This window comes from Eurytemora carolleeae, unplaced genomic scaffold (assembly GCF_000591075.1).
Source record: "Eurytemora carolleeae unplaced genomic scaffold, Eaff_2.0 scaffold880, whole genome shotgun sequence".
In the NCBI taxonomy this organism is placed as follows: domain Eukaryota; kingdom Metazoa; phylum Arthropoda; class Copepoda; order Calanoida; family Temoridae; genus Eurytemora; species Eurytemora carolleeae.
In genome coordinates this window covers 39,065-61,442 of record NW_019396794.1, presented here as the reverse complement: position 1 = coordinate 61,442, position 22,378 = coordinate 39,065, and the positions used below count along the sequence as shown (strand labels likewise).

The 22,378-nt window shown below is 33.7% G+C and overlaps 2 protein-coding genes across 2 annotated transcripts in view; both read right to left on the bottom strand.

The window, feature by feature from the left end:
* Window positions 1–57: 57 nt before the first annotated feature.
* LOC111708755 (uncharacterized) lies at window positions 58–11,322 on the bottom strand. The gene is made up of 12 exons (XM_023482217.1): window positions 11,173–11,322; window positions 10,879–10,971; window positions 10,204–10,278; window positions 9,280–9,382; window positions 8,564–8,616; window positions 7,934–8,021; window positions 7,196–7,268; window positions 4,998–5,075; window positions 3,323–3,407; window positions 3,006–3,088; window positions 1,440–1,580; window positions 58–317 (listed from the first exon to the last, which is right to left on the bottom strand). The coding sequence occupies exons 1-12, from the start codon at window positions 11,320–11,322 to the stop codon at window positions 83–85; spliced, it is 1,257 nt and encodes a 418-aa protein (XP_023337985.1). The 3' UTR covers window positions 58–82.
* The window catches only part of LOC111708752 (raf homolog serine/threonine-protein kinase phl), a 24,495-nt gene continuing 13,426 nt past the window's right edge, over window positions 11,310–22,378 (bottom strand). The window contains exons 10-21 of the mRNA XM_023482213.1: window positions 22,138–22,201; window positions 21,085–21,132; window positions 20,003–20,111; window positions 19,487–19,559; window positions 19,210–19,284; window positions 18,320–18,396; window positions 16,362–16,468; window positions 15,897–16,020; window positions 15,556–15,642; window positions 15,145–15,206; window positions 14,247–14,355; window positions 11,310–12,772 (exon numbers count right to left, since the gene is read on the bottom strand). Of these exons, the coding sequence (XP_023337981.1) occupies window positions 12,454–12,772; window positions 14,247–14,355; window positions 15,145–15,206; window positions 15,556–15,642; window positions 15,897–16,020; window positions 16,362–16,468; window positions 18,320–18,396; window positions 19,210–19,284; window positions 19,487–19,559; window positions 20,003–20,111; window positions 21,085–21,132; window positions 22,138–22,201 (1,254 nt within the window). The 3' untranslated portion in view covers window positions 11,310–12,453. The remainder of the gene's footprint in view (window positions 12,773–14,246; window positions 14,356–15,144; window positions 15,207–15,555; window positions 15,643–15,896; window positions 16,021–16,361; window positions 16,469–18,319; window positions 18,397–19,209; window positions 19,285–19,486; window positions 19,560–20,002; window positions 20,112–21,084; window positions 21,133–22,137; window positions 22,202–22,378) is intronic.

Below are 22,378 nucleotides of genomic sequence, written 5' to 3'. Positions count from 1 at the left end.
TATTCTCCAAACTTTCATACAAAAATAAAATATTTATGACATTATCATGGTTTACATCTGATGTTAACAACTTTTTAAAAAGTTATTCAGCTTTCAACTTTCTGCTGGATTCAGTGCATGCCCCGGTTTTTAAACTATGAACTGAATCAATGTGAATATTTGGCAAACTTTGTTGATTGTAAACTGGATAGGGGTTCAACACAGGGAGGAGTGGCTGTGTTGAAGGTTTGGAGTAAGAGATTGAATTTGTCAAGTGTAGGTGTGATTGATTGATTGATTGTCTGATGTGATATGAAGCTGGCCGCCCGTCGTCTCCACTACAATTTAATAAAATTATTCAAGATAAAGACAAAAACTAATTCTGCATTATGCATGAGCACTGTGCAGTAAAATGAAATTTTTGTTTACAAATTTTAAACTTAAACAAAGTTTCGTTTTTCTGATGATCAAAAAAATCTAAGATAACTGTTTCATCAATCCTTCATATCATTCTTTATCATACTTAAAAAGGTAGTATCTTATTCTGACTAGACTTGGTAGTTGAGCTGAGAATACAATATTGTAGATAATTTTTTTGAGGGTTCATTTGAGACCTTAGAGACGTTTCTACGGTGTATATTTGTTCAGCAAGATCGCAAATTCGATTAATTACTTTAGATCGAATTTGCGATCTTGCTGAACATAAATGCACCGTAAAAACATCTCATGATCTCAAATGAACCCCAAAACATTTCTCTACAATAGTGCATTCTCAGCTCAACTACCATGTCCAGCCAGATTAATCAACTTTAATTATCCTTCATCATCCTTCATCATCCTTCATCATCCTTCATCATCCTTCATATCATCCTTTATCATCCTTTATCATCCTTTATCATCCTTAATCATCCTTAATCATCCTTAATCATCCTTATTCATCCTTAATCATCCTTATTCATCCTTTATCATCCTTTATCATCATTTATCATTTTTCATCATCCTTTATTATTCCTCCCCATCCTAATATTTTAAACCCATTAGCCTGAAGTCTAACGTTTTGTTAAACCAGACTCACATATTAACGGAAATGAAAGACAATGAAAACCGGGCTAGATTAGGTTTGAGTGGTGACAGACTAATTCTCGGACCAACCTTGCCTGAACCTCAAGTACAGGAATATCCACAAAGAATGAGACTTCAGAGACGTTTTTGAAATTTAATTAGAGTCTTATACTTTGTGGATAACCTTACATCAAGTGGAAAACCTCCACCTTATTTTGACAAATGGTGAAAATTATATAACCGTTCTCAAAATTATTCCAAATTCCAAGATTTTTTTCCAATCAAGTTTTTCGCTACAGACCAACTTTCTTCCTAAATAATTTTATTTTACATCCACCCCTGAACCCCTCCTCCAACAAAATACCTTACTTGCACCCCTCAAAGGTAAAATTTCCTACCTGTAAGAACAAAACATAAGTTTGTTGTTTATGTTTTGTTTCTTAGCCAAACAATTAATCGTAGATTGAAACAAATCTAGGTTCAGCTTTCTATCCTTTTCGCTCCAATTCAGGGTCTTCCCATCCTTCCGATTCCGACATCTGGAAACAGGTTTAATAAATAGCGAGACATGGTTGAACCAGGTAGACGAGGTTCATCCACTTAGTTTCACACTCAAGCGCCGCACGTCTGCGGGGTTCAGGGTTCAGATATTTCATGCTATTCATAAAATCCGGTTTTCTGCATGGAGAACCAACCCCCTATGTGTTCTAACCATTTCAACCCAATGGTTGGCATTTTTAAAACATTTCAAATGTCGTCTTCATTTAAAATTATCGAGATATTTTTAATTTTTAATGTGAATGCCAAATAAAAATACATTATTAGACCTCAACAAGTATCAAAATATCTGAAATGGTGTAAGCACTTGGGTTAGGCTCTCCGAACAGGGTAGGCTTTCTTACATGACACCGGCGCATTTACAGAACATTAATAGTTTAATCCAAGTAATCCAGTGTTGATGTTGGTCCAACCCAACATAAATTAAATAGTTTAAATGCACTTGAGCAGTTTCAGTTGATAATGATGTAAATCATAAATTTCTATATGTGAACACTGTAGGGTGGTGTATTTTTCGACCTACGCATATCCTCTATATTACACTTCTGACCTACTTGCACGTGGTTTTCCAGCTGCTTTTTAGCTGCTGTAGGTCTGTTAAACTATAGGTCAGTTGCACCTTAATTCAAAAAACTTTTGTTTGATCCGACCTACTGTAGGTCGGATGTACAATTATTTGTAGGTCGGATAGTCATCGATTGTAGGTCGGATTTANTACAAAAAGAGTATATCCGACCAACAAATAGATATGTACATCTGACCTCGCTCCATGCACATGACTAGAACTCAATCATGCCTGTAGGTCGGATTAAAAAAATAAAATGTATAACCGACCTACAGCTGTCGTAGGTCGGATATAGCAATAGGTCAGAAAGTTAGTAGGTCGGAAGTTCAGTATAGAGGATGTTGCGTATAGACGATGCAACATTACCCACTGTAGTTCTAGTTAAACTTTTAATAGTTTTTTATTTTTTTCTCTTCGGGGATTTTATTTGCGGACTTGCAATTTTTTTTGTGGATTATCAAAATTTTACGAATTTTTTTTGGTAGACCAACAGAAAAGCAAAGTATATATATAAATAAATAGATATATAACTTTACTGCATTTAATAATATCAGTCTCAGCTTTTCAAAATTTAATAATACACAATGTTTCAGATCAGCTCCTCTTCAGAACATGTTAAAACCGGGAATAAAAAATATAGATTTTCTAATTTTTTCAACGGATTAGATCGGGTTGTATTGTATATATAAATTCCTAACAAGCAAAGAAAACCACATAATTAGAACTTAAAATGGTGCATATATTTACAGACATTGAAAACATATTTTGTCACATTTTCTAGTTTTTTCTTTCACACATTTTCTTGGGAATTTCAAAAACAAAAAATATTTGAAATTTTTACTTGTTCGGTCCAAACGAAGAGTACAGGGTTGACGGAAAATCTGAGAGAAAATATATTTTTTCCGCCTCATTCACATGCATTCCCTGAATATTAAGTATAACAATTATAATAATAATAATTACTTAATTTCTTTCAATGAAAAAAATTTGATTTTTGAAGAAAAAAATCGTTTTTTAACCTATGTTAATCCCATGGGTTCCCTAAAAAAATGTCATATCCCATTTGCCAGCTATAGCTAACGTATATTTATATACATACAAATATATATATATGTGCATAAAAATATATTGTATAGATTTAAGTTTTAAAATTGTTACCGTTACTCTGTAAATTTCTTCGTCGGCCGTTTGTTGATAAATCCATGATAGAGATAAGGTGATGTCAGCTTGTCCTTCTCTTGTCCTGTATTTGAAAAAAATCAGTCGTTAAAATAATAGAGTGCCCTCTTTCATGCTTTTATGGAAAAGAGTAACTATTAAAGGTATAAAGTTACCATTCAAGTTTTAAAGTAACCAGGCAAGTCAAGGAATAAAGTTACCAGTCAAGGTAAAGTATATATATGTATGAAGATATGAAGGTTGGACGGATTTTTGGTAACTAATTATCTGGTAATTAACATTTTGGTAACTAACAATTTGGTAGCCAATGATTTGGTAACTTGAAAATTTGGTAACTAACAATTTGGTAACTTGACAATTTGGTAACTTAGCAATTTGGTAACTAATAGTTTGATAACGTGACATTTTTGTAACTAACAATTTGGTAACCTGACAATTTGGTAATCGAAAATTTGGTAACCAACAATTTGGTAACCTTACAATTTGGTTGGGTAAGGTTAAGACCATTTCTGAGTCGAGCGCTGGGGCTAGGATATGCTAAGGGGCCGAGCACTGTTGCCATATTTATCCAAACGCATACAATGATATCTGTTATGTAGGGAAGGTTAGGTTAAGACCATTTCTTGGCCGAGAGCTGCGGCTAGGACAGGGTTGCTAGGGGGCCGAGAGCTGGGACCTTATATATGAATAATAAAACAATGATACCGATATGTAGGGTTAGGTTAGTTAAGACAATAGTCCGAAAAAAATAGGGAAAAACGTAGACGACCTCTGTTAAAAATTCAGTGGTCCGCAGAGATAAGTGGAATAAGGAGATGACGATTGTTGAAAAATACCAAAAAATGGAAAACGACGTTTGCTGAACAAAACAAAAGTCCACAGAAAATAAATTATTGTGAAACATTTCAAATATAAAAATGGTTAGTCTTCAAATTGTCATTTACCAAATTGTTGGTTATCAATTTGTTGGTTACCAAATTGTCAGGTTACCAAATTGTTAGTTAACAAAATGTTAGTTACCAAAATGTGTGTGCCATGTCAGGGTGTACTGTACAGTCAAGGTATAAAGGAGGGTGCAATGTGCCATGTAAGGATGTACTCTACAGCAAGGTATAAAGGGGGTGCAATGTGGCTTGTAAGGGTGTACTGTACAGTCAAGGTATAAAGGGGATGCAATGTGGCTTGTAAGGGTGTACTGTACAGTCAAGGTATAAAGGTGGGTGCAATGTGCCATGTAAGGGTGTACCGTACAGTCATGGTATAAAGGGTATTGCAATGTGCCATGTAAGGGTGTACTGTACAGTCAAGGTATAAAGGGGGTGCAATGTGCCATGTAAGGGTGTACTGCACAGTCAAGGTATAAAGGGGGTGCAATGTGCCATGTAAGGGTGTACCGTATAGTCAAGGTATAAAGGAGGGTGCAATGTGCCATCTAAGGGTGTACTGTACAGTCAAGGTATACAGGGGGGGGGTGCAATGTGCCATGTAAGGGTGTACTGTACATTTTCTCGATAAATCATTCCCCTCTTTTTTCCCCGAGAAGTTTTAAATGGAGTTTTATTCGATGGGTTGGGGGAGAATAAATTAACTTTAAGGGAAAATATACACCCCTCATGCCATAGAAATTAATACTAAAAGTTGTGATTACGCCCACCTGAATTTAATCCTGCTAGAAGGTTCTGTATGAAAATAATCTGTTGGAAGTTCTGACATCGCAAACAATCCTTCCTGGCTAAATATATAAATAGTTTTTTTAACAGCTTTGAAAGTTTGTAAGTAAACAATACAGAGACCAGAATATAGTACAGGAGGGGCCTCTCTACAGGGTTCTGGCGTCTGCTGGGATGTCCCAATTTTTTTTCTAAATGGAGAACAAGAAAAAAAGAAATGTCAATCGTGTGTCACAAAAAGAGGAGCGTTCGCGTGCAATATAATTGCATCTACTGTCATCTAATAATTAATAAAATATTGTTAGAATTAAAATTCAAAAGAAAATATGTCAAAAAAACCCAGTTTTTTCTTGATTACACCTAAATTGAAGAATAGTTGTAAAATTTGTCTCTGTTTTAATAAAATATATTGGATTTGTCAACTCTAATCTAATCAGGAACATAAGGAACATAAGGAACATAAGGAAATGTAATCTCTTTTCATATGTTTGACCTAGAACTTTGATAAATAAATAATTAGTAATTAAAAGGAGACTATAAATGTCCCTAATATAAAATAATAATCAGGAAATTTTAGTAAGGACGCTTATTGAGTAAGTACAATGAGGACGCATGAACTGCAGCTTTATATGAGAGCCTGAGAGGACAGGGCTGCAAACAGTTTTTTTCAATAAAACTATTAAATACAAACTATAACTAAAAAGTAAATAGTCACTAGGACTCAGTCCTAAAACCAGACAGGATCAGATCGAACAACACATCCCATGTAAAATCTAAACTATTAGTTTAGGACTAACTACAGCCTGGAAAAAGAAGTTTGAACCAGTGCGATCCTATCAAGAACTATATGATGATAAAATAATCGCAAACATTCCCTTTATCCTGTCAAATGTACGAGTTATAATAATATCAAAATAAAATTTTAATCTGTATTTTAAAAACTGGAAAGTCATGTAAACCAGAATTTTATCAAGCTTGAAAGGACTTAATATTCGAACATTTTAAATAATGATTCTGTAACCAAGTAAACGATATTTAACCCAAAGCTTTCGATTCAAAATATAATGATCTTCATGTTGCAGATGATAATGGGAGACCAAGCCAGTAAAGACTTACTCCCTAATCCTATCTTAAGAAGTGATACACTAATTAAAATGACATTCAAGGTACAAAACAATTATCAAAACTTTGTTAGTAGATCATATAAAGATTTAGATTCATTAATTGTGCTACAGTTGTTTGATCCAGTTTATCATTTAGAGTTAATCAGTTTAACCTGGAGTTGTCTCACAAGCATAAGCAGATTCGGAACAGGACTGATACGAGATATTGTCTACAGTTTGTTCAACCTTATGCTATATTAACCAATCTACCAATCCACATTCTACGCCAGCAATGTACAAGGACCTTTGGTGATTTATAGCGATCTACAAGGATCCTTCAATGATCTTCAGTATATGAGAGATTCAACAAGGATTTTTCGGTGATCAGCTAGTCTTGAAAGTATGTTCCGTTTCTATACCACATACTACGTTGCTTTTGAGGGATTGTATCTAGATCAATTCCAGAAGGAGTATCCTGATCTGTCTGCATTCATCCTACAGAATCAAGGAAAATTTCAGTTCGCACTCCACAGTATTCATAGGATAGGGGGAGAAGAATAAGATTACCTGGTTTTATCCCAGAAAATGGGGAGTAGAATAAGTTGACTTGGTTTAATCACATTTATCACAGGATAGGGGGAGAAGGATTAAATTACCTGGTTTTATCCCAGGAAATGGGGAGTAGAATAAGTTGACTTGGTTTAATCACATTTATCACAGGATAGGGGGAGAAGGATTAAATTACTTGGTTTTATCACAAGATAGGGGGAGAAGGATTAAATTACCTGGTTTTATAACAGGAAAGAGGGAGTAGAATAAATTGACCTAGTTATATCACATTTATCAATGAGTTGACCTGGTTTTATCACAGGATAGGGGGAGAAGAATAAATTTACCTGGTTTTATAATATTTATCACAGGATAGGAGGAGAAGAAAAAGTTTATCTGGTTTTATCACATTAAGATAGGGGGGGAGAAGAATAAGTTCACCTGGTTTTATCACAGGATAGGAGAAGAAGAGTAAGTTTACTTGGTTTTATCACATTTATCACAAGATGGTGGGAGAAGAATAAGTTTACCTTGTTTTATCACATTTGTCACAGGAAAGGGGGAGAAGAATAACTAACTGATGACAGCAAGTTAAATGCAAACCTAAAATATATATTTTTGTCATCCACAGTCTATTATAGGTCATGTACTAACCTAGCATTCGACCTACGATCCTTTTTTGTTTGTTAAGTACTCTCATTGTATACGATCTACAATACCTTTTTTCAGCAATAAAATTGTATACGATCAACAATCCCTTTTTGTTGAACATTTGCCTTGTGTACAATCTACAATCCCTTTTATCAAGCAATAACATTGTATACGATCTAAAATTCCCTTTAATAAAATACTTTCCTTGTATATGATTTCCTCAATCCCTTTTTTGTTAAATACTCTGTTGTGTACGATCTACAATCCTTTTTTTAAGCAATATCATTGTATACCATCTACAATCCCTTTTTGTTAAGTTCTCACCTTGTGTACGATCTAAAATCTCTTTTTTTGTTAAATACTTGTAATGTGTACATTCTACAATCCATTTTGTTTCAGGCAATAACACTTTATATTATCTACAATCCTTTATTCGTTAAGCATTTGCCTTGTAAAATAATAATAATATTATGATCCAAAATCCCTTTTTTTAATTACTTGCCTTGTGTATTGTCTACAATCCCATGTTTTCCCTACAATAACATTTATACAACCTACAATATATTTTTTGTTAAGTACTCGCCTTTAAACGATCTACAATTTCTTTAAGTACTCACCCTGTATACCATCCACTATCCCTTTCTTTGTCAAGTATTCATCCAGATCGTTCCCAAACTCCTCTGCAAGTCTCCATGACAAATCTTCCTACAGTACAACACAAGGGATTCAAAACTTTATATTTTATCTTTTCAGAGCTGAAAACTTTAGAGTATGATACCTTTAATCCTGATCTCTTAATCTGAATATCTAATGTGGACACTTAATTTCCTTCTTAATCCGCTCTTTTTCTTTTTTTTTCTCCCTGCCAGTTGCAGTATCGACTCATTCAATGGCACAAATTTTTATAAAATTCCCCGGCTTCTCTGATTTGCTGTTCTGGCTTTCCCTTTCCCCACTAAATTGGTTTAATTGATTCACTTTAACATTGAAATAAACAAAAAGAGAAGATCAAGGATTTGATCTCGTAACCACAATTCTAAAGTTTTCAGCTCAGATTCTGTTACAATGAACCCGTAAATTAAAAAATTCCGAACAAATTATTAAATAATTAAGAAATTGATTGATTTTTTTTAGAGGAGTGGCATAAGAGGGACAAACCAAATGAGTCTTTAAATTACCCCATCCCCAGCCTCTAAAAAAACTGAAGAAAAAAAATTGCTCGCTTTATAAACTAATTTACATTTTACCTTTAGTATATAATTAAGAAATGAATCCCAATAGTTCACCGCTAGGCCTGATCCTGACAATGAAAAGCTTAAAGAAAAAATAAAAAAGACTTGCATATTTACATCTTGTGGCGTTGGGGTAGGGGGGAATTTTAACAAGCAGCAAAATTATCTCAAGACATTGTACAAGAATTCAAAATAAAGTCTTTCAGACATCTTTGTTTAGGTATACTCCGAAAACTTCGATATCGACGTTTTTATAAAGTATCATTTCTGAAAACAATTACATCGACGGACTTAAAAATGTCAATGAAAACCTAATTTATAATGACTAACAAATTTAAATATCAATGTGAAAGAAAAATTCACTATATATGGGCACAATAATACAAAGTGATTGAAAATGAGATGAAAAACTATAATTCTTACTTTGTTATACTTTCTATTATATTTTCGGCCTGTCTGTGAATTATGATAAGCTCTGAGAGACTTATGATGAGAAGTACAGGGGGCCCTTTATGGACATTAAATTATTATTTAAACCAGTCTGACCTAATCTTTTTGAGAAATTATCGGAAACAAAAACTTTTAATAGACAAGGTACATATGCCTGTCACAAAGTGGTGACTTCGCACAAAGGGTACCGTTGTAAATCGGGCATTGCCATCTTTGCATGAAGGGTCACTTGAAATGACGCTGAAAGTCACTTTAATGACTAAAATATGAAAAGGGTTTACCTGGAAACGCATTTTGATCTTCAATTATATTCTGCGAGTAAAGAAAAGGATAAATGTCCCATTTGCATCGAACTGTTGACCAGATACAGGCAAACAATAACACCTAATATCCGGGTTATATTTTAAGAAAAAAAAATGAATAATTAAACTGGCAATTTTGATCGAAAAGTTCATTAATTCTTCCCTTAAAATCATTTATATTTTACTCGAGATTATAAAACCTTTCATTCATTTAATGCTTGCAAATAAAATTAACCCTATCTTAGTAAGGTAGTGGGGACGATCTCTCCCCATCCAACCTATAAAAGACAATTTAGACAGCCCAACAGTGTGATATGGTTGACAATCATATTTGTTTTAGAAATAGGAAATTTTACTTACTGAAAATGAGATCACACGGCGAATAAGGTCCGAAATCGTTAATCCCCGTTAAACCCCGGTAGTTTTTCCCCTCCAATGTTTTACACGATGCTAAATTGATAGCAAAGTTAGAACACTTGTCAATGTTTATCAATGTATTTTAAAGGAAAAAAGCAAATAAAAGTATCAAGAAACATCATTTGATTAATAATTTGAAAGGATGACGACATTTGAGAGTTGATCACTTTTTCCACTTTTCCTTCATAACAATACATTTAAGAACACATGTGGGGGAACACGCAAAGATGCATTCAGGGGGGGGGGCAATTGGGGCTCAGCCCCCATTAGCCAGTAAAATACATGGGTTTCAGGTCCCAAAGGGTGCTGATTCCCTCCCCCCCCCCTATGGAAAGAAAATAATTTTAACCCTCCCCCCCCGGGACATTTTTCTGAATACGCCCCTAGGAACTTTAGTAAGGAAGGTCTATCACAAGGTGATGCGTAAACTAAGTATGTGGGGGGGGGGGGATGCAAATGACTATATAATGATATAATTTTACCTACCTGAAACAGAAAGTATAAAGGGAAGATGAAGTAGAATATAGGAACAGAAATTAGTATGAAGATAAAGCTCCAAATCTAGAAAATTATGTTCTGAGTTAGTTCATCTCCCTGGGACAGTTCATCTCCTCTATAAAGTTTTAACTATTTTTAAAAGCAATGTTAAAACAAAATAATGTGAAAATAATGGAATTATATGCTCATTTAATTCTAAAATGTAATTACTATCCCTTTATAATCATTTATTTCCCCAATTCAGCAAAAAAAAACCTAAAAAAATACCTAACTTTGGGGGGAAAATTATTAAGGGGGAGGGGGAGAAAATAAACACCCCTGTGCAGATACTATTATGATATCATAGCATAAGTTTTTACCGAGGCGTTTTAGATCTTAGATATCCATTGGTAGCTCTTGTTCAATGTTTTTTTTTCTGAAGTAAGAAAGAGGCTAAGCCTTTTAGTGAGAAAATCGCTTAGCTATAAGTCACGCTACATCGTTAAACTGAATATCCCAAGCGTTTCTTTCACATCTAAGAAACAAGCAGAAGTCCGCCTAGGGTAAATTATGAAACGATTCACAGAAAGGGTCAGCATTGTTCGATGGCATTCATTCTAACAAGGGATGACGCGTTTAAACCGATTTAAAACAAAAGTTTTGACTCTGGTTATAATATCTCACCTGAACAAAGTTGTAAGGAAGTAGAGATATTAAAACTGAATAATCCTGGGAGATCTGTTTTAATCTGGTAAAACCCTCACTCATACAAATTCCCTAAATAAAATAAAAAATTTTAATTAAGGCTTACAAAATTTTAGGCCAACCTTTCTTTATGAAGAAAGAGACATTTACATAAAAGTAAAATATGCGTTTAAATAACAAAATGTCAAAAGTTTACTAACATCTTAAATGTGGAAATAACAGAAAGAAATGATTTAATTAAATAACTTTCAAAATTTTTAATTGAGTGACTACCTGTAATATTAACCAAACGGTGAAAATAGCCTCTGACAGCATCCAAATATTCCATCCCTCGCTAGAGCTGTTACTATTAGCGGGCATCTTGCTTTCAAATTTTCGCCATTTTAAATTCAAATTTCCGCAAATTTGTCTCTGAAATGACATTGTGTAAATAGATGAGTGAAAGAGGGATATTCTTTTCTTTATTTCAAGCGACTTTCTGACATCGTTTCTAAACTTTTAAACCAGGGTTTGAATCAAAATAACATTACTTAAAAAACAAACTATTTATCATTTAAATACAGCTGAGCCCCAAGACATACTTATCAATTTGATGGCTCTTAATTTTAGTGGAATGGAAACGGATTTATTTAGTTACAGTATGCTATGCAGCTCTGAATACGAGTTTTCAACCCAAAAAAAACTGAACAAAAATGTTATTAACAGCAATTATATAATCAATGTTTAGATTAGATAATTCTTTTCAAAGAACCCGGTATCTGGTATCCGGAATCCGAAATCCGGATCTGCATGAAATAAAAATCCAAGCTCTACATTTGAGATTACTATGATGGGTAAAAATGTAATTGTTTTTGTCAACTTCATTATTATCTTAAAGAAAACTGGAATGTAATTTATACCATGTGACTTGAAAACTTGCGCACAGAGATTAAATGACATGGTCAGGCTGTAGTACTCTGCAGTACAATAAGGATAGAAAAAAAAATACTGTAAATATATAATTAATAAATACTGATAAATTCTCAACGTATCATCTGACACAATTATGTACAGCTGTTGTACAGAACTGTTTACAAGAACTGTCGATGAAAGCCCGTAAAATAAAACAGGGGGATTTTAATTTGAAACCTTGCACTGAGAAGGTCGTTGTCTTGAATATCACATAAAAAATTGAACAGTTTAACAGTAATACAATTGATAAGTATATTTATGTACTGTTATGTTCAGAGTTCAGTTTGCACGAAATATACATCGACATTAACAGTCCATCTTTTATTTTATCTGCATGGATATATGGCGAATATGGCACAAACGTACGTTTTTGAACGCTCTCTTTTAATTAAAATTGGTTCAAGTTCATCAAAGTTATCAAAGTCATGGATTTGGTATGATTAAGAAAGCAAGGAAAAACTTGTAAGGTCTGAATAAGAGTAAAATGTTGCATTGTTGTCCACCAATAAAAATCTCCACCCTTGAGATATTTTTCAGTCTAGAAATGCGGGAGAATGTTCCTGAAAATGCTCCAGTTTTTAGTTCGAGGATTTACTGCATCGTTTAATTAAAAGTGAAGTTGTTAAGATTAGAGTTCACAGGACTTTTCGGACTGGTGCAGCCATCACCAAAAAGTTCGTCCGAGTGGAGATTCGTCCGATTGAGGATAGGTTCTGACAACGATCGGTGGATTTTCGGCATGGAAGTCATCAGGTTTTCTAGTCCGACCAGAACTTGCCGAAAATTCGGACGATCTTCGCGGGTATAGTTTATACAGTCAAGCAGGAGTCGACGCAGCACTCTTGGTGTATCTTTACGTAGCCGGTTCATGTCCGGTTTAAGGTATCCTCGCCCTACCATGAACAGAATCTGGTCCTTGTTGCTGAAACAAAATATAATTTATTAGGTAAATTGATTTGTGTTTTTTTTTAAGTTGTTAATAGTAAATCTTTTAAATTCGAGACTATTTTAGACCAAAGAAAAGCCGAAGCAAAGAACCAGGGCAGATGCTAGACTCGGAATACCAAAATGGATATCGATTCCCATTGAATCAATTGTTTTAAGTTTGTTTCTGGCATTCATAACACTCTCCGACCTTTACTATCCTCACCACCCACCTTCTGAAGGGTGCACATTTCGTCGTCAAAAAAAGGCATTTTATACATACAGAATTTGACGCCCCCCCCCCCACCAAAAAAAATATAGAGAACCAGACATAAGCCAGATTTGAGTCTAATTAACAACTATTCTGAAAGGCTCTGGCCTACCTAATACGTGAGAAAGGAAGGGAGCAGGTTAACAGTTCGTATTGAACGAGGGGGGGAAAGCAAGCCGCAGGGAGCAGGTTAATAGTTCGTATATTCCGATGGGGGGGGGGGGAGGCAAGCCGCAGGGAGCAGGTTAAAAGTTCGTATAGAACGAGGGGGGGAAGGCAAGCCGCAGGGAGCAGGTTAATAGTTCGTATAGAACTATACCAAAGGCATAAACTCTGGCCTGCCTAATATGCAAGAAAGGAAGGGAGCAGGTTAAACGTTTGTAAAGAACGAGGGGGGTGGGAAGGCAAGCTGTGCCCATATAGCCTCCATCCCGCAATTTACTCACAAATATTGAGCTGCGGCAACGCGCTCACCCGTAGTACTTCCTAACCGGGCCCCTATATCCTCCGACAAAATGTCTTTAATTTTAAATGCTTATTATAGAGAAATGCAGCATTTATTTAAGATTTTATTACAACCTAAACATAAAATTCATATTTTTTGGTAATGAGTAAACACTTTCGCTAACTTGGGCAATAGTTGTTAAATTTTTGTTGAAAACTGTGATTTATTGCGATTTCCTCCTAAAATGTAATATTTTGTACATGTCTGCTGATGTTGATCTTCTCTAAAAATGTTTAGAGATATTCCCTTAACATTTTTAGAAGGTAAGGAGAAATTCAATCTTTACCAAAAGTAACGCAGTTTTTCGCGCGATTCGGTTTTATTTATCTAAAATCAGATTAATAGATAGATAGATTTAGATAATTTTAAACTGAATTGCAAACAAAACTGTGTTATTTCTGGTAAAAATTGAATTTCTCTCTTCCTTCAACAATATTTTTAGAAGAGATTAACATCAGCAGGCATATAAAAAATATTATATTTTAGGAGAAAGTCTGAAGATATACGTACGAGGGTGCTAGAGCGTCGGGAAACCCGTCGGTCGCAGGGCGCAATTTAAACAGCTTGGAAGCGCTATGGGTGAGCGCGTTGCCGCAACTCTATGTTTGTGAGTAAATTGCGAGATGGAGGCTATACGGGTGCAGCGTGCCTTCCCCTCCTCATAGAACTATACCAAAGGCATAAACTCTGGCCTACCTAATATGTGAGTAAGGAAGGGAGCAGGTTAATAGTTCGTATAGAACTATACCAAAGGCATAAACATCACTCTGGAAGGTGTAGGGAGATTCTTCGCTCATCCGTATCACTATAATCCAGTCAATTAGTCTTTTTCATTACAAACTTGGTTGGGAACCTAGCATGGCACTGTGGGGTCATAGTCAGTCCCACCGTTTACCCACCCCTTGTCGTTAATTATGATCTTGCGAGCTATTATTTTTAGTAGACCCACTCAGTGGGTCTCCCAAGTTCCCTTTTCAAAATTTGAGACAAATGGATTCAGGGGTTTCTGAGTTATGATCAGCGTAACACATAAACAGAGATCACAACTTTATATATAGACAAAGAGATTGTTCTCATATTTCATAATACTCTCAATACCCCAATTTTTGGGACTAGGAACATGCAAGATCTTACTGAGACCCAGAATGTTCGTGAGTGGTAAGATAAGCTTAAAGCTAAGTTTGTTAATTCAGGGAACATAAGTCCTAACACTGATTGACAGAAATGTGAATTAGAAGATTAGGGTTTCCGGCTCCTGTACCATATCGAGAGCAGGAGTCGATAATGGAAACTTTAACCGACATTCTATGACGCATGACGAGAGCAACAATAAACATTCTTAAAAAATTTTCTGAAATCAAAATTGTAATGTATGTTCTTTTTATATTAAAATATAATATAATTAAATATGTTTTCCATTTTCGAACACATCCCTCACGATGCTAAATTGCTGGATTTATAAATTCATCTGTATTTTTTAGTCAAAACCGATGTTGAAGGGAGAAATCCAATGGAAAATGTACTTTTTAGGATATTTACTATGGCAGTGATTTAATAGGTATTTTAAGGATCAAATTGTTTGACTAATAACTTCCTTCAGGTGCCATCCATAGAATAGAACCAGTTGGTTGGTTGTGTGAGCCAGGACCCGTCCATCTAATCAATCAATCAATCATATTATCAATCAATTTGATCAAAAATCCATTAAATCAATTAAAAATCCAATTTAAAAAATCTTAACAATCCATAAAATTACTTTAAAATAACCCTGCCTTTATTAATCATCTTTAAGTTTTGATTAACTAACCAATCATTATCATCGAATCTGATAATTAGTTATTAAAATATTTTTATATTTTTTATTGTGCAGAACTCTAATAAAACGATTTTGCGACATCAAATAAATAAAAAGTTTTAATCATTATATGATGTGTAACAAGGAATTGAAATTTGGAATTAGCAAGTAATAAATTATTTTAGCAAACTAAAAATTAAATTTGTTTACCTGGTTTTAACAGTGGCGAGTCCAAAGTCACCAATTTTTACAGTGAAATTATGATCATGTAAGAATATGTTGTTTGATTTGAGATCCCTAAAAAATGTTAATTAAACAGTTAACCAATTAACCATTGAACCATCAAACCAACTGACCAACCTTACAACCAACCAACCAACCCATTAACCAGTGACCCAGCAACTAACCAACCGACCAGCCTAACCAACCAACCAACCAACTAACCAACCAACCAACCAACCCACCAACCAACCAACCCAACAGCCAACCAACCAACAAACACACCAATTAACTAACCAACTAACCCTTTGACCAACCAACCAACCACTCACCTATGAATAATATTTTTCGCATGAAGATAATCAATTCCCTGACTGATCTGTCTGGCTATCTCGATTATATTTAATAACTCGAACTTGGATTCTTGCACATGCAGATGTTTATAAAGACTAGATCCTGAAAAAAAAAATTTAATAATCAGAAAAATATTAATGGTTTTTAAGGATTAAAAAGGAGACAGGGTATTTGTCCTGGAAAATTTAAACATTTTAAAACATTAATTTGTTAAAACCTAGAGCTTTAACACAATGGCAGGCTATTTTATGATGTTTATTTTTAAAAATATATTGCTAAAACCATAATGAGTGCCACTAACTATTTCTAAGGTCACAGACGACTTTCAAGTCTTAAATAAATTGATATTATTCCGGTTTTCTTTCCAATAGCACTGTGCAAAAGACTTTAGAGGAAAAAAATCACATTAATTAAGTTATAAAAACTAGGAGGGTGGTTCATACCTTCACACCACTGTGTTATTATGCAAAGCTGACCCTTCTTATTGACGAACCCCATGAAGAGGAGAACATTGACATGCCGCGTCTTTTTCAAAACAGCAACCTCGTTCCTGAACAATAAGATGGGTAAACAACCTTGTTCCTGAACAATAAGATGGGTAAACAACCTCGTTCCTGAACAATAAGATGGGTAAACAACCTTGTTCCTGAACAATAAGATGGGTAAACAACCTTGTTCCTGAACAATTAGATGGGTAAACAACCTCGTTCCTGAACAAGTAGATGGGTAAACAATCTAGTTCCTGAACAATTAGATGGGTAAACAACCTCGTTCCTGAACAATTAGATGGGTAAACAACCTCGTTCCTGAACATTTAGATGGGTAAACAACTTCGTTCCTGAACAATAAGATGGGTAAAAAACCTCGTTCCTGGACAATTAGATGGGTAAACAACTTCGTTCCTAAACAATAAGATGGGTAAACAACCTCGTTCCTGAACAATTAGATGGGTAAACAACTTCGTTCCTGAACAATAACATGGGTAAACAACCTCGTTCCCGAACAATAAGATGGATAAACAACCTCGTTCCTGAACAATAAGATGAATAAACAACCTCGTTCCTGAACAATAAGATGGGTAAACAACCTCGTTCCCGAACAATAAGATGAGTAAACAACTTCGTTCCTGAACAATAAGATGAGTAAACAACCTCATTTCTGAACAATTAGATGGGTAAACAACCTCATTCCTGGACAATAAGATGGGTTAAACCAAGAATCTAAACCCAGGTCTCCCAACAAGAAGACAGAAAACATTAATCCAATTTGGTTCAAATTAGCGGCCAATTTAAAACAAATTGTTAGTTCCTATATTCGCCGCTTGTACACACCTGCATCAGGGGCGTACGAGGGCTTTTGTTTAAAAACCCCTTTTTGGTTTAATTTTTTTTTGCCCCCCCCACCTGGACTTGTTTTGTTCAATTTAAAAATACGCCAAAAAGACTACTTTTTTGGGTGTTACTAACCTTAGAGTCTAAAAATTATTCCTTTGCTTGAAAAACTAACTTTTTGACTTTATAAACTTATCACTTAACTCCATCACAGCTAACTAAATCAATAATCACAGCATCATTAAAAATTATATTTTTACTAATAAACGAAATTTCTTCTGAAATTTTTAGATAGAATTGTACGCCCCTGACCTGCATGGTGGTTATTCGTTTGAACTACTGCCATTTGAACTTTTGTACGTTTGAACTATTGTTCGTTTGAACTATTGTTCGCTTGAACTATAGTTTGCTTGAACTATTGTTAGTTTGAACTATTGTTCGTTTGAACTATTGTTCGTTTGAACTATTGTTCGTTAGTACTAATTATTATTCTTTTAAACTACTTACATCACGTCATATCCTGTAGTTCAAATTAAATAATATTTGCTTTAAACAATAGCAGTTTAATAATTTTCAGATCGGCATGAGCATCAAAGAATAGTTCGAATGAACAAAGATATATTTCAAATGAACATAAGAAAGATAAAATGAAATGTTTCAAATGAAAAATCTTTTAAAAAAAAATACATAAAACTAGTTCACATGAACAAAAAAAACGTATGTATTATTTCAGGGTTGGGTTAGGTTAAGAGAATTTCTTGGCCGAGCGCTGCGGCTAGGACAGGCTAGGTTGCCGAGCACTGCGGCTGTTAGTTCAAATGAACATAAAAATAGTTCAAATGAACCAAAAAATATTCATGTAAACTATATTTCATTTATTACATTTGTTAATCTATTTGATTTTTTAAAAAACTTTTTTATGTTTATCTGAACATTTTTTTTGTTTCTTTGGACTATTTTTTGTTAGTTCATTTGAACTATTTGTTGTTCATTTAAACAATTTTTTTGTTCATTTGAACATTTTTTAGATAGAATAGTTAAATATGAGATATGTTAAACAAAATTGTCACCTAAATGCAGTAATTTGTGCAGGGCTTGGGTCTTTCACATTCAAGGTTTTAATCGCAACCGTGCCGTGCCAATGCCCCTAAAAATTATGTTTTTAAAAAATTATAAAATCTAAATTTTATCAAAGTTTTACGAAGTATTGATACAATTCATAGATTTACTAATTGTACCAGACAAAGAGAAAGTCTAGGTAGTTAACCTTCGTGATTGAAAACTTGATAGTTTTAAACTAACTCAGAGAAACAAAATAGGTAAGACTGGAATAAAAGGGTAGCCTTATAAAGCATTTGAAATATTTATGTATGTAAGCGCCGAAAAGAAGACTCATATAAAAATGTTTCTAAGAATATATGACAGGGTATATTTTCTACAGGGTGAGTCGAAAAAAAACCGAGATTAACGATGTTTTGGACAAAATTTTCTAGATTTGCTTTGTTCGGATTTTAGGCATATAAAAAAATGTGATTAAAAAAAATTCAAAAATATTCAAACGTTGACAAAAAATCCGGAATTATCGATGTTTTTTGCTTTGTTCGGATTTTAGCAGGACTTTAGAAAATAAAATGTGATAAAAAAATTTTAAAAAATATTTTTGGAACACTGGAAAAATACGGGAAACCAATTTTCTTTTAAATATTAAATTGTTTGGAAAATGTGTATTCTATTGTTTTCCAAAATTTCGTGAATTGTTCACCAAAAATGACATGTAACACAAATTTACGCCAATCATTTGCATTTTTAGTTTTAAATTACTAACATTAACTGCAAATTCAATTTTAATGAATTTTTATGAAATTTAAACATTCAGTTAGTTCTCTTGTAAAAACACCATATTAATTGCAGAGAAGAAAATAATCAATTCTGAAATGTAAAAAGTATCAAAATATTTAACCTTATAAACGGTTCCAAAGGAGCCTGAGCCAATCCGTTCTCCAATGTATATATTATCCACAGGTATCTCCCAATCCTGACCAAAACAAATTCAATATTTTTCTTTAAAAACCCAAATGTAATCATCAAAAACATAACTCGAGATATTATCGAAAGATAATCGTTGGCCTACCAGAATTGTTTCAATCGCTAGAATTGAACATAGCAATTATCTGATTAAAATCCGATCTGCAAACATAACACCGAAAATACTTTTATTAATTTTTGATTTTGTTTTCCTCGATTTCTTTTTTTTCTTTGTTATGCTTTATTTCACGTTTGCTAGAATCATCAGCAGAACTAGCACGAGCCCTGGAACAAAATTCTTAATTAATTTAAATTTAGCAAAACTTGTTTTTAATAATTGGGCCCTGAAACAGAACATCTTTAGAACGAGTTTTTTATAATTGGGCCCTGAAACACAATTTTTTTCAGTTTTCAGGTTTAATAATTAGGCCCTGAAACATGATTTGATTAGCAATACGTTTTTTCATGAATTATTATTTAGAAACAAGATGTTTTTAAATAATTGGGCCCTGAAACAGGGTTTATTTAGCAGTACGTTTTTTAATAATCAGGCCATGAAACAGGATTTAATTAGCAATACGTTTCTCAAATAATTGGACTTTAAAACAGGACTTATTTAGCAATACAGTTTTTAATTTGTCTATACATTTTTTTATAAATGGACCCTGAAACAGGACTATCCGGAACATGTTTTTGTTATAATTGGGCCCTAGAACATCACTTTTTACCTTGGTCTGACACTGGTTGGTGAGGAGGATTCTGATCTAGAGGATTTCTTGGTTGGAGAACTAGAGGGAGAATTATGCTCGATCATTCGAACCATTCCCGGTATATATCCTGGGAATATAAGATTAGAACTATTCCCGGTATATATCCTAGGAATATAAGATTAGAACTATTCCCGGTATATATACTGGGAAAATAAGATTAGAACTATTCCCGGTATATATCCTGGGAATATAAGATTATACGAACTATTCCCGGTATATATCCTAGGAATATAAGATTAGAACTATTCCCGGTATATATACTGGGAAAATAAGATTAGAACTATTCCCGGTATATATCCTGGGAATATAAGATTATACCTATTCCTGGTATATATCCTGGGAATATAAGATTAGAACTATTCCCGGTATATATCCTGGGAATATAAGATTAGAACAATTCCCAGTATATATCCTGGGAATATAAGATTAGAACTATTCCCGGTATATATCCAAGGCATATAAGATTAGAACTATTCCCGGTATATATCCTNTTTCTTATTCTTTATTAATTCTTATTCTTAAAATTTATAAAATAAGATTAGAACTATTCCCGGTATATAACCTGGGAATATAAGATTAGAACTATTCCCGGTACATAACTGGGAATATAAGATTAGAACTATTCCCGGTATATATCCAGGGAATATAAGATTAGAACTATTCCCGGTATATATCCTGGGAATATAAGATTAGAACTATTCCCAGTATATATCCTGGGAATATAAGATTAGAACTATTCCCGGTATATAACTGGGAATACAAGATTAGAACTATTCCCGGCCATTCTGGGAATATAAGATTAGAAATATTCCCGGTATATATCCTGGGAATATAAGATTAGAACTATTCCCGGTATATATCCTGGGAATATAAGATTAGAACTATTCCCGGTATATATCCTGGGAATATAAATCAAATACTTCCTTAATCTTTAACTTTTAATCGGTGGTTAAAATTTGAACTGGTAGTAGGTAGTTCACTAGTTAAGCGACGTAGCTCAAATTCATTAAATTCGGTCTCAGGTTGAAAAACTACATTACCTGGTGTTTTTAAAGGTGTTCTGTACTGTTCTGGCAACAGATCGGAGGCTAAAAATTTATAAAAATAAAATTGAAGACAGGAGGCAAAAAGAATTAACACAAAAAATTGAAGATCGGAGGACAAAATAATTCAATAATATAGATGATCCGAGGCTAACATTTTTAAGATCGGAGACTAAAAGTAAAAGTAGATAAAAGAATATGAGAAGATTAAAAACTAAAACTAAAAATAAAAACTTTGGAGACTCCTTATTATTTTGGAGTAGCTGAAAATTTAAAAAGTTCGGTGGCTAAAAATAAATGAAGATTGCACGTAATTCCAAGCAGAAAAGGGTGAAAAATAAATATGAAACTACTCTAAAGATTGAGGTCTAATGTCTAACTTAATCTTATTTAGATCCTATCATAGAGTACGTGGACGAGCTATTCTTTTCTCCATGATGAGTATATGATTACCAACTTAACCTTAGCTCCTGACGGGATATAAAAAGGTATATAATCAAGTTTCGTCTGAATAGTTAACGACGAAAATGTGACTATCTCCTTTATCACATGACAAGCTTCATATAAACTCATCTTGATATTTCTAGCTGTGTACAAGAGACATATGGTAAAGATAATCCAACTCTAGAGCTATTAAATTCTCTGTCCTAGTCAACTTTGTAAGTGTTACTTTAATTCTCATATATTGTTATAACTTATTCACATTTGGCGCAACTGGAGCAAACTTTCAAGTAAACTTGGCTAATTTTATACACTAAGCTTAATAAGTACATATAAATAATTTTAAAAATAATTAACCATTTATCTAACCTCAGACTGATTTAATTATTTTCAATGGTCTGAGCTATGTATTGCTATACCAGAAATAAAGATTACAACAGACCAATGTGAATAGCTGAAAAATACCTGTGGATCTAGGTATCGTAAATGTAGGTTCACTTAAAATTACGACAACAACCCCTTTAAATCAAATTATATAAACGTTGGAAGCCTTTTAATCCAACCTTTCAAGATATTTGGGGGATTTTATGCTAAAATTAAATTATTTACCTTCAATAATGAAATCTGACACGTTAGGAGCCGAACTTGATCTGTCTCGATTCGAAATTTTGCCCTGATATAAAATTCATTTTAAAAAGGAGGGGAGTTGGGTATGAATATTATAGATTTAGGGAACACAGCTAAAACAGTTGTTATCCCCTAAAATAATCATTTTCACCATTTAGCAAGCGAATAAAACGAGACACATTTCTAATATATATATATATATATATAGTACTTTGCTTGTCTG